The sequence below is a fragment of the Salmo salar genome, chromosome ssa12 (assembly GCF_905237065.1).
Source record: "Salmo salar chromosome ssa12, Ssal_v3.1, whole genome shotgun sequence".
In the NCBI taxonomy this organism is placed as follows: domain Eukaryota; kingdom Metazoa; phylum Chordata; class Actinopteri; order Salmoniformes; family Salmonidae; genus Salmo; species Salmo salar.
Window position 1 is genome coordinate 58,209,915 of NC_059453.1, and position 18,320 is coordinate 58,228,234.

The 18,320-nt window shown below is 44.1% G+C and overlaps 2 protein-coding genes across 3 annotated transcripts; one reads left to right on the top strand and one right to left on the bottom strand.

Annotated features, from left to right (window-relative positions):
* The first annotated feature begins 319 nt into the window (after positions 1-319).
* Positions 320-4,379, top strand: ccdc36 (coiled-coil domain containing 36). 2 transcript variants are annotated; one of them, XM_014132384.2, is made up of 8 exons: positions 320-453; positions 921-984; positions 1,223-1,385; positions 1,626-1,786; positions 1,894-1,942; positions 2,045-2,120; positions 2,460-2,575; positions 2,856-4,379. In XM_014132384.2, the coding sequence occupies exons 2-8, from the start codon at positions 929-931 to the stop codon at positions 4,140-4,142; spliced, it is 1,908 nt and encodes a 635-aa protein (XP_013987859.2). In that variant the 5' UTR covers positions 320-453; positions 921-928; the 3' UTR covers positions 4,143-4,379. The 2 variants fall into 2 exon arrangements, with proteins under 2 accessions (XP_013987859.2, XP_013987858.2); XM_014132383.2 differs by lacking the exon at positions 320-453 and adding an exon at positions 461-700.
* Positions 4,380-4,764: 385 nt separating this feature from the next.
* kbtbd12 (kelch repeat and BTB (POZ) domain containing 12) lies at positions 4,765-13,703 on the bottom strand. The gene is made up of 6 exons (XM_014132385.2): positions 13,551-13,703; positions 11,948-13,149; positions 10,533-10,803; positions 6,885-7,035; positions 6,222-6,419; positions 4,765-5,501 (listed from the first exon to the last, which is right to left on the bottom strand). The coding sequence occupies exons 2-6, from the start codon at positions 13,024-13,026 to the stop codon at positions 5,332-5,334; spliced, it is 1,869 nt and encodes a 622-aa protein (XP_013987860.2). The 5' UTR covers positions 13,027-13,149; positions 13,551-13,703; the 3' UTR covers positions 4,765-5,331.
* Positions 13,704-18,320: the final 4,617 nt, after the last annotated feature.

An 18,320-nucleotide genomic window follows, 5' to 3' on the forward strand; every position in this document is an offset into this window, starting at 1 on the left:
CATAGCAAACATATTTACGACAAAATTCGCTTTGATCAGCTCGTAGCGTTCTTACTTTAAGTCACGGGCTCATAGCCAGCCACTTTTCCCGATGTCAATCATCTCTCGTTGTCTTTTGGCCTAAAAGAGTCACACGGCAATATAAAATAAATAAGCCTATAAAAGGTTGAACTGTGGGCTACAGATGCAGTTGGTATGGGGTGGGGGGAGGGGGGGTCTGCCTTTGTGTGTGTGTGTGTGTGTGTGGTGGGGGGGGGGTTTGTTTGTTGCACCTGCCCCTTCAAAGGTCTGTGAAAATACATTACCCACGAGCCGGTCACGGCCACAGACATTAAAACCAGGCCACGTTCCCTAACATCACTGAAGAGTCTACCTTACAGTTGAGGAAAGGTCTTATTCTTTGCTGAACCCTTATGAGGCAGGATTGAGAGGGAACATTTGGGAAGGCGGGAGGTAATCGCCACGAGCATCTCATTGTAACCCACCTGCACGTGATGAAACGTGTGTCCACTGTGGCCAAGCTCAGCAATAACACCGTTATTCATATCAAACAACCAGCTATTTTCGTGTGTTGTTGATCACAGAAAAGGAGCTAGCTAGCTAACTAGAACACGTTTCCCATTAACCATATTGTTTTGGGAACTAGCATATAATTGAGTTGTCAGCCAACTTCGTAGTTGGCTACTACATGACCACAGTGGTGAGTAGCTAACGTTGTTGGAAAAAGCAGAACAAGCAAGGTAACATTAGCTAGTAGCCAGGTCATGAAGTCCATAAATAACATGTTATCTAGCTAACATTACCAGCCAACTAGCTGGCTAGCTAATACATTTGCTGGCTGGTTTGTATTTTGTTTTTTTTTTATCATTTGTAATTGGTTTATAGCGTTAAAATAATTATTTTTATCTTTACTCAAACAGAAATAGCAATGAATCCCAACGTGTGGAATATCAAAGAGATTTTAAGCATCCCAACTGGATCCATGTAAGCATAACTCATTTTAGCCAAGAATATAATCCCCCCCATAGCCAAGAAAATAATCCCCCCAATAGCCAAGAAGATAATCCTCCCCACACAATTAAATACATAATTTAGCTAAAGTGCACTGCAGCAGACAATTAATGCAGCTTTCAAAAATTTATTATTGAAATTTAGCGAGTTAGCCTAAATGTTTGCGTAGCCCTTAAAATGAATTAAGTGTGTGTGTGTTTATAACATGTAGTGTGCCCAAGATCACCAGCAGGAATGGGGCTACCAGTGACTACTCCAGTTTGACAGACTCACAATTCCTGTTTGGATCCCAGTTTTGGCCTGAAAACTCTCAGGGCATGTCACAGGACATGGGCTTTTCAAACAGAATATCCGGTAGCTCACAGTCACAGGAGGTAGGTCTATTAGCCCATATTTTCTTCAACTTGTTAAACCATCTCATTTTCTCATCATGTCCACCTTTGTGCCACAGTCCTGAGCTCAGTGAATGCATTTTTTTTTGCTCACAATATGTAGTATCCCATTCATTTATAATACAACATTTAGCAATTCACTTTATCAGATGAACCCCAGAACAAACTCAAAACTGTCAGAGCTTTTCTTTGTTTTATGATGAACCAGCCATTGTGTTTCAGGCAAGTGAGCCAAAGATTTTAAGCAATTACCATTCCAAACCATTCCTGTTCGGAGACGGAAAGGACAAAATGAAGGTGCCAAGCTTTACAAGTGGCAAAGCAATTGGCATACTGGACAGGTTTGAAGAGGACAAGAAAAAGGCAAAAGAAAAGTGTGAGAGGTAGCTATGTCTCATGAGTGTTACCTGTTTCTGCAGGGATTTTATTCTGAAAGATACAAACAATATGGTATTTTGTGGTTTAATTATTGTCCTGTCTGTTTTATCAGTGACATTCTCACCTCTGGATTTCTACAATTTCGTGAAAAACTTGAACATGTAAGTGAACAATCCATAATAATACATTTTTGCAAAATGGTACTGCTGGTCTGGTACTCATTTTCATAATAATGATAAACCCTTATGCTATGTGTGTTTCAGATTAAGCTCTCTGTAAATCACATTGATGAGAGCACTACAACAGGCAACAAAGATTTTGCAGATTTTGCAAAGACATGTGGGTTGCTTTGAACAATTTCTCTCAACTTCTATTAGAATCTATTGTGCATTGTTCATTATTAACATGTTTGTGAAGGAAATCTCTGGGAATCTCTGTTTATAATCTCTGGGAACAGTAGATGGTGCTATAGTTCAGTAGTGAAATTATGATCTCACGCATATATTTTATTATAGAAATATTTGATCTAATACCTCGATTTTGAAATTATGATGAACGAGCCGGTCTCTTTGGCTATAATGGGCAGTGTGTAGATCGTGGCTATCTTTTTAGATAGGTCTTGATTGCTATGGAATGGATTGTGTATTCATTGGGGTTACCTTTTAACATATTTTACAGTGCAGCAAAACATAGCCAGTCTGCAGGATGGCTTTGCACAGCAGTTTGAGGCCTTGCTGAATAAAGTGAGCTCACAGAATCAGATGCTGAAAGAGATGGAGGACAGAGTAGCCAAGGTGAGGACAGGTGGCATTTATAACTCTGTATTGTCAAGCCTTCGTCCTGATGTTGAATTTATACTTAATGGGGTGTGTGGGGTGAGAGTGTGATACCAACATATGACTAGCCTCTCGTGACAAACAAAACATTAGTTGGCCGGCACACAAAATATTTGATTCTGGGTGCTGAGAATACTATTTGACATACTTAATGTTGATAATTTATTGTTACATATCTATATTTGATTTTGATGTCTTTGCTATTAGTCATATATTGTTGTCTTCTATTCTGTCCTAGACGGGTGTGGCGACTACAGCACTCAGCTCCCACATGCAGGGCCTGCAGGAGAATCTGGAGGTCCTGAGACATGAGCAGAGCCGAGATCAAAGCATGTTAGGAGAAGCCCTGTCCCTTCTAAGCACCTTGATTTCTCAGCACGGGTCCGAACCCCTCCACACACCTGTCAGGGTGACAGAAAGCACGGTCCAGACATCCCCAGGACTGGTAGAGAGGTTCTGCCTGGTGAGTGAGGAGAAGAGGTACTTTGAAGGTGTACGTCTCTGCGCTGCGACAGCGGTCACTGCGCCTCGTAAAGCAGTGGCATCATGTGGTGTAGGGGAGACTGGAGGAGAGGCAGCAGGGCGGCTGCACCCTGCAGATAGAGGAACCAGAGGAGGACCCTCAGAGACATGTGACCAGGGCCAGGCCGCAGCCCCCAGAGCTCTGTACCCTCCTGCGATGATGGGGGAGGTGGAGGAGGATCAGTTGGAGCGGTGTAGCCAGATGGTACTGGATGAGCCGGCTAAGACTTCCTGGCAGGGGGTGTACCCACACCCCACACGCTCTACCGCTGTGACTCATGGACCAGGAAGAGGTGCCGCAGCCCTACACTATCCTATGCAGGGCCTACAAGACCCCAGCACATCGGGGGGCGCTCCAGCTCTACAGTTCCCCATGCAGGGTTTTCAGGACTCCAGCAGGGCCTACGCGCTTCTACAAGATTTGACCATTAGGAGCACCCGCACAATCATGAACCCCCACTGCGACCCGGAGCAGAGCAGCCAGCCTGACCACAGTGAGCCTGCAGCGGTCCCATCAGAGAGCCCCAGGGGCAGGAGCACCATGGCTGGACGTAGGTTCACCCAGAGAGGCCAGGGACAGAGGAAACAGCCCTTCAGAAGCAGGAGGAGGGCACTAATGCCACCACAGACCAGGAGTAACGGTCGATTAGTGGGCAGGGGTGGAGATGAGAACCGACAGCCCCGCCAAAACCAAAGGAAGCAGGGAGCTGGATCGACTGGCAAGGAGCAGCATGATCCCAACAGGATGGAAATGGACACACTCATACCAGAAGCTCAGAAACGACATCAGGACAAAGAGAAGAAGTCTAACAAAGCCACTGGAGGCTCCCGCAACCCTTTCAGCTTGTGGTCCCAGGAAAGTAACAGCTCTGTGTACGGGTCCACAGGGAACAATGCCAGGCCCGCCTGGGAAAAGACACCATCGCCACCTGAGCCCCAGGCTGTCTCAGAGAGAAACAGAGGCTTATGGCAGCTGTTTGACATGAACGATGATTCTGACTGATGTCTGAAGGGGAATCAGGATGTCAGTGTAGGGAGGTATTGAGGAGGGAGTTGTTTGACAAGCTGTTGTTGTGTTTGCTTGACCTCAATGTAATTGGTTTTGACAACAAAATTCACCATGAAAAAATGTACTTTTTCATCGATTCCCTATGTTTGTGTTTTAGTGTTTTCAAAACCCTTTACACTGTTAATGTTACATCAGACTTTCCCATTAAGATTAAACTACAAATGAATGAGCTACTGTTTCTGAGTAAATTTTGGGGCAAATTGTGAGATAACATATACAGAAATCATGCCCACAAAAGAATACGGGATGAAAAGAGGAAAGTAATTGTCAGACCAGATTTATAAGTAAAAGTCTGATGGTGTTAAAAGTCAACCACGAGGGTGCCAGGCATTATTACACTTTCTGCTATATTACCAATACAACTTTCTACATGACGGTATAATTGGGGGTTTTGGAGGTTTTTATAGCGTTTAATTAAGGGACATCTCTTCTGTTGGCATACAGGAGAAGGGAAACTCATAACTAGGCCAACACGTGCCAGTGCCACGTGTAGAATCCTCTCTCATCACCTCTTTTTGCAATTCTAGTATCGTACACAAGCTCCACAAACACATGCTTACGCCTGAGCAAAGACTCAATTTAATGTAAGCCTTATTTGCATGACAAAAATATAATCTTGAACAAAGGTGTAAAGAGCAAAAGCAAAATGGAAAATTGATATAAAATAACTTGATTGTGAAGGACCTGTCTGGTTTTCTTTCCAGTATTCTAAAGATGAGGCAGAGGCATTTTACAGCAACATACAAAACAAAATCGCAAAATAATTATATTTACAAGCTATATTTCAGTGTCACAAAACCCACTAAGGTATGATATTCAGATACAATGTTTACTTATAAATGTGCAACTCGGTAGGTCATATACAGTTCAAGACCAGGGCAGAGTGTTATTTTGTGCAGTGCCCCACTCAGGTCAGGGCTTTTAAACAGCAACTGTGCAATGTCTGTCAACAAGCACCACCAGGATCAGCCAGCACTACTGCATTGCTGCATTTTGACTCCTGGCTCACAGCAGCAGAAAGAAAGGTCTTGTTGCTCAATATTAGCAGCTTTCAGAACACATAATTATAGCCCAAGGTACTCTTAGCTAAGAAGGGGTCATTAGACCTCTGGGCAGGTTAAGGTCACTGAGTTACTAGGTCTGCCGGGGGAGACATGAGCTCCCGTGGATTGAGGCTTGCCACCAAGCAGACGTCGTAGGCATCATGCATCAGAACGCGGCGGGCCACAACGGTCCAGCGGTTCTCCCACGGGTCTAGTTCCAGGATGTCCTTGATTATGTCTTCATGACGATCTGAGGGAGACAGGGATTAGGATAGGCCAGGAATATAATTGTTGTCACTATTGGAATCTCTTTACTGACAATATCATTTTTTTTCAGAATAACTTGTGGCAAGTTTGCTACCACATGGCGTAGAATAGTGGCATTTTAAAGTGGTGTGGCAATCAAATGAAACAGCATTCATCTACACAGTCAATTTGTCTACTCCTTAAAGGGACAGGTCATCTTTTACTCAAACCTGTGCCACGTGATGTCACAGTTTTGTAAACAGTGGAAAGGAAAGTAGGTTTAGTCAGAGAGGAAGAGGCAAGCGAGAGGGATAACTGGGCCCAAAATCTGTCTTCTCCAGTAGGTGGCGTTTTTTTATCCTTATTTTTTTCTGCTCACCAAGCGAGGACTTTTTGTTTGGAGGTCAATGAGAGTGTCCAATTAGGATTGCAAAAATGTATTCCTTATTTGCTACATGTGGCTTATTTGATCGAATAGAAGTTTCATAATGCATAGGGTGTTACGAGTACTGATATAAGTAAGACGTGACATTTGAGAAAAAAAAAACGTTTTATATCGGAGTTGTGCCTGTTCACACGCGTCTGCCCTCTCATTGGCTAGAATGGTCCCACCTGATCTTGCCTCCTCCCAACTGCCTTCCGTTTTTGAAAACATTTATTTTCATCGTTAGAGCGGCCACTTGAGTATCTGGTCAATATAATGGATCATCTGTGGTTTAGTTACCCGCCCCCTTGTAGAATCCACAGACATAAAGCTTGCCCCCCACCACCGCGGCGTTGGAGGCATTGCTGCGTAGGGATAGCTGTGGAGAGGGCATAGTAGGCCCATCCCTCCAGAAGTTTCCATCAGGGTTGTAGATTTCCACAGCATCAAGGCAACGACGGGACTGTCCATGATCAACCCCCTCACAGCCGATACCTCCTGTTAGAACACAACTGGGTTGGTACTGGAACATTCATTACTTTGTGTTGTAAAGTGCCACTTTAAAAATAACTCTTAAAATCGGGTTTTGTCCAAACATACTGTTTATGTTGAAGGTTGGGGGTTTCACTAGGACAGTGTTACTTAATCCTGGTCCCGGGGACCCAAAAGTGTGGACATTTTGGTTTTGTCCCTAACACTACACAGTGGCTCAACTCATCATCAAGCTTTGATGATTTAAATCATGTGTGTACAGTAGTGCTAAAGCAAAAACTAAATTGTGCAACCCTTTGGGTCCTCAGGACCAGGATTAGAAACACTGGTCTAGGAAAAAACAGATACTAAAGATCAAATTATGAGGAATAATCACTGGTTGCTGATACAAAGTGACCATCATCGTCATGACCATCAGGAAACTAATGAGAACAAATGGCCAATTGTGATATTTATTTACTTAAATCTCACCCATCACATAGATTTCTCCATTGAGCGCCACAGCACCACAGCGATACTTGGAGTACTTCATGGGACCAAGCTCTGTCCACTTGTTTGTCTCAGGGTCGTACTCCAGCAGACGGTTGCTCAAGCGGTCTGGCTCGTCGTCCATCCGCCAGGACTGCCAGGGGAAGTGACAGGACAGGTGCAGAGTTTAGAGAAGGAAGAGGGGATAGAGAACGGGCTAAGAGTAGCACACTGACACAGATAGTGTTTCTCTCTGCTGTCAAAGCTTTGCAGCCTCAAGCACAGTGTGTACATAAGTGAGAGTGAGGGACTCCAAAAATACATAGGTGTTGTTAGATTGAATTAAACAAATGTGAAATCCCCCCTTGGCCTTCCTGCCCGCACATTGTGTGTGTACACGCACGCACGCACGCACACACACACACACACACACACACCAAATAGAGTCTAACATTCACAGGCTATTCATCTACAGTACCAGTCAAAAGCTTGGATGCACCTACTCATTCCAGGGTTTTTCTTTATTTTTAATATTTTCTACATTGTAGAATAATAGTGAAGACATCAAAACTATTAAATAACACATATTGAATCATGTAGTAACCAAAGAATGTGTATATAAAATATATTTTATATTCTTCTACAGTGAGGGAAAAAAGTATTTGATCCCCTGCTGATTTTGTACGTTTGCCCATTGACAAAGAAATGATCAGTTTATAATTTTAATGGTAGGTTTATTTGAACAGTGAGAGACAGAATAACACCAAAATGCATGTCAAAAATGTTATAAAATGATTTGCATTTTAATGAGTGAAATATGTATTTGACCCCTCTGCAAAACATGACTTAGTACTTGGTGGCAAAACCCTTTTTGGCAATCACTGAGGTCAGACGTTTCTTGAAGTTGGCCATCAGGTTTGCACACATCTCAGGAGGGATTTTGTCCCACTCCTCTTTGCAGATCTTCTCCAAGTCATTAAGGTTTCGAAGCTGACGTTTGGCAACTCGAACCTTCAGCTCCCTCCACAGATTTTCTATGGGATTAAGGTCTGGAGACTGGCTAGGCCACTCCAGGACCTTAATGTGCTTCTTCTTGAGCCACTCCTTTGTTGCCTTGGCCGTGTGTTTTGGGTCATTGTCATACTGGAATACCCATCCACGACCCATTTTCAATGCCCTGGCTGAGGGAAGGAGGTTCTCACCCAAGATTTGACGGTACATGGCCCCGTCCATCGTCCCTTTGATGTGGTGAAGTTGTCCTGTCCCCTTAGCAGAAAAACACCCCCAAAGCATAATGTTTCCATCTCCATGTTTGACGGTGGGGATGGTGTTCTTGGGGTCATAGGCAGCATTCCTCCTCCTCCAAACACGGCGAGTTCAGTTGATGCCAAAGAGCTCCATTTTGGTCTCATCTGACCACAACACTTTCACCCAGTTGTCCTCTGAATCATTCAGATGTTCATTGGCAAACTTCAGACGGGCATGTATATGTGCTTTCTTGAGCAGGGGGACCTTGCGGGCGCTGCAGGATTTCAGTTCTTCACGGCGTATTGTGTTACCATTTGTTTTCTTGGTGACTATGGTCCCAGCTGCCTTGAGATCATTGACAAGGTCCTCCCGTGTAGTTCTGGGCTGATTCCTCACCGTTCTCATGATCATTGCAACTCCACGAGGTGAGATCTTGCATGGAGCCCCAGGCCGAGGGAGATTGACAGTTCTTTTGTTTTTCTTCCATTTGCGAATAATCGCACCAACTGTTGTCACCTTCTCAACAAGCTGCTTGGCGATGGTCTTGTAGCCCATTCCAGCCTTGTGTAGGTCTACAATCTTATCCCTGACATCCTTGGAGAGCTCTTTGGTCTTGGCCATGGTGGAGAGTTTGGAATCTGATTGATTGATGGCTTCTGTGGACAGGTGTCTTTTATACAGGTAACAAACTGAGATTAGGAACACTCCCTTTAAGAGTGTGCTCCTAATCTCAGCTCGTTACCTGTATAAAAGACACCTGGGAACCAGAAATCTTTCTGATTGAGAGGGGGTCAAATACTTATTTCCCTCATTAAAATGCAAATCAATTTATAACATTTTTGACATGCGTTTTTCTGGATTTTTTTGTTGTTATTCTGTCTCTCACTGTTCAAATAAACCTACCATTAAAATTATAGACTGATAATTTCTTTGTCAGTGGGCAAATGTACAAAATCAGCAGGGGATCAAATACTTTTTTCCCTCATTGTAAGTAGCCAACCTTTGCCTTGATGACAGCTTTGCACACTCTTGGCATTATCTCAACCAGCTTCATGAGGTAGTCACCTGGAATATATTTCAATTAACAGGTGTGCCTTGTTAAAAGTACATTTGTGGAATTTCTTTCCTTCTTAATGCGTTTGAGCCAATCAGTTGTGTTGTCACAAGGTAGGGGTGGTATACAGAATATAGCCCTATTTGGTAAAAGACCAAGTCTATATTATGGCAATAACAGCTCATATAAGCAAAGAGAAACAACAGCATCATTTCTTTAAGACATGCAGGTCAGTCTACACGGAACATTTCAAGAACTTTGAACGTTTCTTCAAGTGCAGTCACAAAAATCATCAAGCGCTATGATGAGACTGGCTCTCATGAGGACCGCCACAGGAAAGGAAGACCTAGAGTTAACTGCTGCAGAGGATAAGTTCATTAGAGTTTCCCAGCCTCAGAAATCGGAAAGCAACTGCACCTCAGATTGCCCCTCACAGAGTTCAAGTAACAGACACATCTCAACATCAACTGTTCAGAAGAGACTGCGTGAATCAGGCCTTCATGGTTGAATTGCTGCAAAGAAACCACTACTAAGAAGGACACCAATAAGAAGAAGAGACTTTCTTGGGCCAAGAAACACGAGCAATGGACTTTAGACTGGTGGAAATCTGTCCTTTTGTCTGATGAGTCCAAATTTGAGATTTCTGGTTCCAACCGCTGTGTATTTGTGAGACGCAGAGTAGGTGAACGGACGATCTCCGCATGTGTGGTTCCCGCATGGAGGAGGAAGTTTGATGCTGTGGGGGTGCTTTGCTGGTGACACTGTAGGTGATTTATTTAGAATTCAAGGCACACTTAACCAGCATGGCTACCACAGTATTCTGCAGCAATACGCCATCCCATCTGGTTTGCGCTTAATGGGAATATAATTCGTTTTTCAACAGGACAATGACCTAAAACACACCTCCAGGCTGTGTAAGGGCTATTTGACCAAGAAGGAGAGTGATGGAGTGCTGCATCAGATGACCTGGCCTCCATAATCACCTGACCTCAACCCAGTTGAGATGGTTTGGGATGACTTGGAACGCAGAGTGAAGGAAAAGCAGACAACAAGTGCTCAGCATATGTGGGAACTCCTACAAGACTTTTGGAAAAGCATTTCAGATGACTACCTCATGAAGCTGTCATCAAGGCAAAGGGTGGCTACTTTGAAGAATCTAAAATCTCAAATATATTTTGATCACTTTTTTGGTTACTATATGATTCCATATGTGTTATTTCATAGACGTCCTCACTATTATTCTACAATGTAGAAAATAGTAAAAAATAATGAAAAACCCTTGAATGAGAAGTTGTGTCCAAACTTTTGACTGGCACTGTATATCAAACCCCTTCTCTTTAGTCCATTACCTGTGGAGTTCGACCCCCGAGCACGTAGAGGCGGTCCTTCAGTCGGACCACGCTGTGATAGGCCAGCGGTATGGGTAGCGGGGCGGCGCTATGCCAGGGCCCACCCTGCAGGGACCAGCGCTCCACAGAGTTGGTGATGAGGTACTGGTTCTTCAGCTTCATCTGGCCTCCCAGCAGGTAAATAGTATCACCCAGCGCCCCCAGAGCGTACGAGTCACGGTACTCTGCTGAGCTCAGGTGCTCCCAGGTTCCCTGGGCCTCCACCCTGTACCTGAGGAGGACAACAAAACCAAAGTCAGGGGCAGGGGTTAGGAGATTCATCCTATTGTAGTGAGACTCCACCATGCTAAAATAAAGACAGGAATGCTATAAAAGCCCATTAGGCAGGCCTCTGGTCTGGAGTTACTGACAATCATTCTCATACTGTCACTCCACCTGGCCACGCACTCCACCTGGCTATGCACTCCACCTGGCCACGCAGTCCACCTGGCCATGCACTCCACCTGGCCACGCAGGCCACCCGGCCACATACTCTACCTGGCCACACACTCCACCTGGCCACAAACGCCACCTGGCCACGCACTCCACCTGGCCACACTGTCCACCTGGCCACACACCCCACCTGGCCACACACCCCACCTGGCCACACACTCCACCTGGCCACACACCCCACCTGGCCACACACCCCACCTGGCCACAAACGCCACCTGGCCACACACCCCACCTGGCCACGCAGTCCACCTGGCCACATACTCCACCTGGCCACACACCCCACCTGGCCACACACCCTACCTGGCCACAAACGCCACCTGGCCACACACTCCACCTGACCACGCACTCCACCTGGCCACGCACCCCACCTGGCCACGAACCCCTCCTGGCCACGAACTCCACCTCGCTACGCACTCCACCTGGCTACGCACTCCACCTGGCCACGAACTCCACCTGGCCACGAACTCCACCTCGCTACGCACTCCACCTGGTCACGCACTCCACCTGGCCACGAACTCCACCTCGCTACACACCGAACCTGGTCACGCACTCCACCTGGCCACGAACTCCACCTCGCTACGCACTCCACCTGGTCACGCACTCCACCTGGCCACGAACTCCACCTCGCTACGCACTCCACCTGGTCACGCACCTCACCTGGCCACGAACTCCACCTCGCTACGCACACTCCTCCTCGCTACGCACTCTACCTGGCCATGCACTCCACCTGGCCACGCACTCCACCTGGCCACACACTCCACCTGGCCACACACTCTACCTGGCCACACACTCTACCTGGCCACACACTCAACCTGGCCACAGCACATAAACAGTATGCCATTGACTGTCACTCTCATCAGTGACCATTGTTGATGATCTCATTCACACACAGAGCTCATGATACCATTCTTCCAGATTCCTACCTGAATAACTCCACATTCCTGTTCGTCTGCCTGGCCATTTTCCTCACCCCTGCCTCCCCGGCCACCACAATCTCGTTGCCTTCGGTGACGACCCCTGCACACACGAATCCCAGAACGTCTCCATAGCGTGGGGATGTGATGTAGTGGGTGTGGCCCGTCGAGGGGGCGTAGCAGAAGCTGCGTTCCGAATAATTTCCATACCGTGATCGGATCCCTCCACCCTCGTTTCCGATGCAGAGCAGCAGATCCGTGGTCTCCATCCCATAGCGAAGCTTCAGTTTACGGGGTGAGGAGGCCGGGTGCATCCCTGTGGCCTCCAGTGCCTCCTCCATCATCTCCAGACACTCTGCATCCGCCAACAGAGACATATTCCTCTTCATAGCCTCCCTTAGGTAGCCAGGGGCCACCAAGGCTAGACGCACCTTCCTCAGGAGCTCAACCAGGTGTCTACTCCGCCTGTCCTCCACCCCATCCCCCGGAGTGTCCTGTTTGACCCAGCGCAGCACCACGTCCAGGATGGTCTCCTCCCGCGACACGTTGAGGTCGTCGGAGCTCAGCAGCGCCCCCAGTTGGTGGGCCTCTAGTTCCAGAATCTCCTCGCTCATACACACCTGAACGAAGTGCGTCCGCAGGTATCTCTGGGCATGGTCGGCCAGCTCCTCGGCTCCCAGGTCGCGGGAAAAGTAGTACACCCCGAGGCAGTTAGAGGCGTCCATGTTCTCCCTCATGTGGCTCTGGCAGTGGTTGAACACCTCGTCCATCTGCAGGAGGAAGGCAGCGACCGAGACCCCCTGTACATTGGCGTTGTTGAGCGGGAGCTCAGAACAATACATGTAGTTTAACAATAGACCCAGGCTATCGGCTGGGGTGTCACGCAAAAACACTTCCCTAGTACTACACTCCCTCAGGCCGCAGGTGAACATAACCCGGAAGTAAGGGCTAAAAGCTGAGAGGACCACCCGGTGGCAGGGGAAGCTGATGCCCTCAGCCACTAGCACCACATCTGTCAGCTTCTCTGTCTCCCTCATCTTCCTCAGCTGGTCCAGAAGACCCAGACTGTGTTTAGCTCTCAGATCCATTTGGATCGAATGTCTATTCAGGAGTAGTAACAACTCAGAAAAAAATGAATAAAAATAGAATAGAAATACATAAAATATAAATAAATATCCCTAAGTGGCAGTGTAAACAAGGAAGATCTTTATCTGAAAAGGAGAGAAAGAAAGAAACACAAGTTCAATGTTGATCTGATCAAGCCCAGTAGATTGTTTACGTTCATGCCGAGTAGAGTTTTGTTGTAATCTAAGTCACAGTCACTATCTTCAACTTTGCAGTTCTGACATTGTTAACATAAATCTGTAAGTATGAAGAGTCATTCTTACTGGAATTCCCATTACCCACATTGACACTTAGACGACAATATAACAGTACAGCAACAAAAGCATGGCCAATCCTCGCCTGCCGCAGTGAAACCAGGAATCCATGTTAAACAGGGATATGTCATCAAAATCATCTCCCACCATGCATCGTTACTAAACTCTTTTGCCCCCATTACTGTTTTGCGCTTTGATCACACAGTAGCCACGCCTATGTCTTCCTGTCCTACCATTCAGTGGGAATCCTCCAATTCCAGTAGACCGTCATGTTCCTCAGCCAGTCAGGCTGCAGGAGTTCTTGTTAATGTGGCTGAATGCATCTGGAATTAGGGTCAGAGATAGACAGGCGGCCTAGCTATCCCCTCTGAAACACAGTGCTGTTTACCCTCCCCTTCCCTCCCTGCCTGCCTGAATGCCCTGGCCCTCTGAGCTGAGCACAAACCTTAAAATAGACTGTGATATGGCCAATGGAACGGCATGCATGTAAGGGCGAGAGGAACATTTTGGTTTTACCAGGAATAATGTCAGGAGACTCACACATGATAATGTTGTGTAATGTTGAGCAATGCTCATGTCGAATTTCACAATTATAATTGCTATTATTTTCTATTGCTATATTTTGGGGGTGTCTCGATCACGTGTAGGCTTATGTATCTGTGGAATGGCACATGGGACCAGCATGTGGCTTGGATTCGAATTTCATGCCATCACTCTCTACAGACATTTTAAATGATAATAATCACACTATTCATAATAATCACAATAATAAACAATGATGCAGCTGATACTTTGTTCATACCAATCAAAAAGATTGATGTTAAAATATTAACCTGAGGTGGTGTAAAGCATAGAATAAGTAATTGAATAGGACCTCTATAGTGTAAACATCCCTTATGACCACAACAGCTATTTCAAAACTAAAACCGTTTTAGTGAGGGCATTTCTCTGTGATATCCTGTTTAGCCTTTAAATCAGAAAATGCTATATGTACTGTATGTACAGTGCCTTCAAAAAGTATTCACAGTCCTTGAGTTTTTACACATTTTGTTGTATCATAACTTGAATTAAAAATTGATCAAATGTAGTTTTTTTGGTCACTGGCCTACACACAATACCCCATAATGTCAAAGCTGAATTACGTTTTTTGATATTTTTACAAATTAATTAAAAATGAAAAGCTGAAATGTCTTGAGTCAATAAGTATTCAACCCCTTTGCATGGCAAGCTTAAATAAGTTCAGGAGTAAAAACTTGCTTAATAAGTCACATAATAAGTTGCATGGACTCACTCCGTGTGCAATAACAGTGTTTAACATAATTTTTTCATGACTACCTCATCTTTGTACACCACACATACAATTATCTGTAAGGTCCCTCAGTCAAGCAGTGAATTTCAAACAGATTCAACCACAAAGACCAGGGTGCTTTTCCAATGCCTCACAAATATTGGTAGATGGTTAAAAAAACAAAAAACAGGCATTGAATATCCCTTTGAGCAAGTTATTAATTACACTTTGGATGGTGTATCAAAACACCCAGTCATTACAAAGATCAGTAGCGGTGCATGGGTAAAATCACTGAGGAAGCCAAGCCAGTAAAAAATCCATATTACAACCTGTTGTGATAATTGTGTTGTTTGCTCTGCAACCCATTTGTTTATATTGCATCCTGCTATCCAATAAGTCCATGACAACAAAAAGACAAATCCAAACTGTCCTCCCTTGAGGGAAGTTTTGCTGCACCAGGACAACCCACAGTTGAGCTCAGCTCAACGTTGATTAGCTAAATACATATATTTTTTATCAAGGGAGTCCAAATGCCTACTGGTATCAATCAATCAAATGCTACGGCCGCAATATTTCATACTCCAGAAAGCATCAGATACATGGGCTACACATACTGAGACAGAGGGGCGCTGTTTCCCTCGCTCTGATGATTTCTCCGATGAGATTCAACCACTTGCGAATTGACGGAAAATTCTGAAAACATAGAGAGAGACTTACCCATAAAGACTTAGAGCTGTAATTGCTGGCAAAGGTGCTTCTATAAAGTATTGACTCAGGGGTGTGAATACTTATGTAAATGAGATATTTCTGATATTTAATTTTCAATACATTTGCCAAAATGTCTAAAAACATGTTTTAACTTTGTCATTATCTTGTATTGTGTGTAGATGGGTGAGATTTAAAAAATATATTTAATCCATTTTGAATTCAGGATGTAACATAACAAAATGTGGAATAAGTCAAACACAAGCAAAACAAACAAATATGCATCCAACAAGTTTGTAGAGATGTAGTCTTTGCCCGTTAGGAATATGGGACCATATACAAAACTTTGGACAATTTTATTACACATGTAAGTGAATTTGTCCCAATACTTTTGGTCCCCTAAAATGTGAGGACTATGTACAAAAAGTGCTGTAATTTCTAAATGGTTCACCTGATGTGGATGAAAATACCCTCAAATTAAAGCTGACAATCTGCACTGTAACCTTATAGTCAGTGTGTCATTTCAAAAGTGCTGGAGTACAGAACAACAAAACATTTGTCACTGTCCATAGCACGCAAGTATAAACACCATGGGACCACGCAGCCGTCATACCGCTCAGGAAGGAGACACGTTCTGTCTCCTAGAGATGAACGTACTTTGGTGAGAAAAGTGCAAATGAATCCCAGAACAACAGCAAAGGAAGATGCTGTGAAGATGCTGGAGGAAACAGGTACAAAAAAAAGTCCAAAAATCCCTCCAATTAAAGCTGACAGTCTGCACTGTAACCTTATAGTCAGTGTGTCATTTCAAAAGTGCTGGAGTACCAAACAACAAAACATTGGTCACTGTCCAAATACTTTTGGGGTGCCTTCAGAAAGTATTCACACGCCTTAACTTTATCCACATTTTGTTGTGTTACAAAGTGGGATTAAAATGTTTTTTTTTGTAATTGTTTTGTCAACAATCTACACAAAATACTCTGTAATGTCAAAGTGAATGAAAAATTCTAACATTCAACTCTATAATTCAACACATTAGAATCACCTTTGGCAGCAATTACAGCTGTGAATCTTGCTGGGTAAGTCTCTAAGAGCTTTGCACACCTGGATTGTAAAATATTTGCTCATTATTCTTTAAATAATTCTTCAAGCTCTGTCAAGTTGGTTGTTGATCATTGCTAGATGACCATTTTCCAGTCTTACCATAGATTTTCAAGCCAATTTAAGTAAAAACTGTGACTCGGGCACTCACGAACATTAAATGTCGTCTTGGTAAGCAACTCAGTGTATATTTGGCCTTGTGCTTTAGGTAATTGTCCTGCTGAAAGGTGAATTTGTCTCCCAGTGTCTGGTGGAAAGCAGACTGAACCAAGTTTTGCTCTAGGATTTTGTAGTTGCATAGCTCTATAACATGATGCAGCCACCACCATGCTTGAAAATATGAAGAGTGGCACTCAGTGATGTGCTGTGTTGGATTTGTCCCAAACATAACATTTGGTATTCAGGACATAAAGTACATTTCTTTACCACATTTTTTCAATTTTTGCAGTTTTACTTTAGTGCCTTATTGCAAATAGGATGAATTTTTTTGAATATATTTTATTCTGTACAGGCTTCCTTCTTTTCACTCTGTCATTTTGGTTAGTATTGTGGAGTAACTAAAATGTTGTTGATCCAACCTCAGTTATCTCTTATCACAGCCATTGAACTAACTGTTTTAAAATCACCATTGGCCTCATGGTGAAATCCCTGAGCGGTTTCCTTCCTCTCCAGCAACTGAGTTAGGAAGGTTGTGTCACAGATCCCCCCGGTACTGCTGCTCATTCTTTTCACCAGTTCCGGAGGTCGACGTCACCAGCCTTCTCGACTGACTGAACTGTGTTATTACACACACCTGGTTCCAATTCCTCACTTATTGTGTTTGTATAAATGTGCCCTTTGTTTCCCCATTGGGCTGTCGATTATTGTTCCCATATCCGTTGGTTGTGTGAGTACCTATGCGGTGTCTCAGCCTGTGCTGCGTGTTTTGTGTTGTTCTACGAGGTTTACCCTCGCTCTTTTGTTTGGGTAATTAATGTGTAATTAATGTGTAATTAATAACTGCACCATGCTCAAAGGGATATTCAACGTCTGCTTTTTAAATGTTTGTCTACCAATAGGCGCCCTTCTTTGCGAACCATTGGAAAACTTCCCTGGTCTTTGTGGTTGAATCTGTACTTGAAATTCACTGCTAGACTAAGGAACCTTACAGATAATTGTATGTGTGGGGTACAGAGATGGGGTAGTCATTTAAAAATCATATTAAACACTATCATTGCACACAGTATGTCCACACAACTTTTTTGACTTGTTAAGCATATTTTTACTCCTGAGCTTATTTAGTTTTGCCAGTACAAAATGTTTGAATACTTATTGACTTGAGACATTTTAGCTTTTCATTTTTTTAAATTAATTTGTAAACATTTCTAAAAAGACAATTCCCATTTGACATTATGGGGTATTGTGTGTATCTCAGTGACACAAAATCTAAATTTAATCAATTTTAAATTCAGTCTGTAACAACAAAATGTGGAGAAAGTCAAGGGTTGTGAATACCTTCTGAAGGCACAGTATGTACAGTATGTTGTCTTCCACCTTAAGTCAATAATAATTTCCCTGATGTTGCTTTTTCCATATCCTGTGTTTGTCTATCTTCCCACTGTACCAAATCTGGCTGTAATAGATGACAGGACTAGTATGCCATCAGCTACAGGCTGCCTGGTGTTGTCATGGTTCATTAGCATCACTTTTGCAGTGGAAGGAATCTGGTGGAAACACCTCCTTCCTATGACCAGAGTGCAATCCGGACATTCTGAAATGGGGCTCTTGATGACCTTGAATGACCAAATATGAGGTGGAAAAATGTCTCCTAGTTAGCCATTATAGGCTATGCCCTACACACAATCAACCCCTGACCCCCCTCCACACAGACACACACATATAAAGGATGATTTATTGAATGTACCCTTAT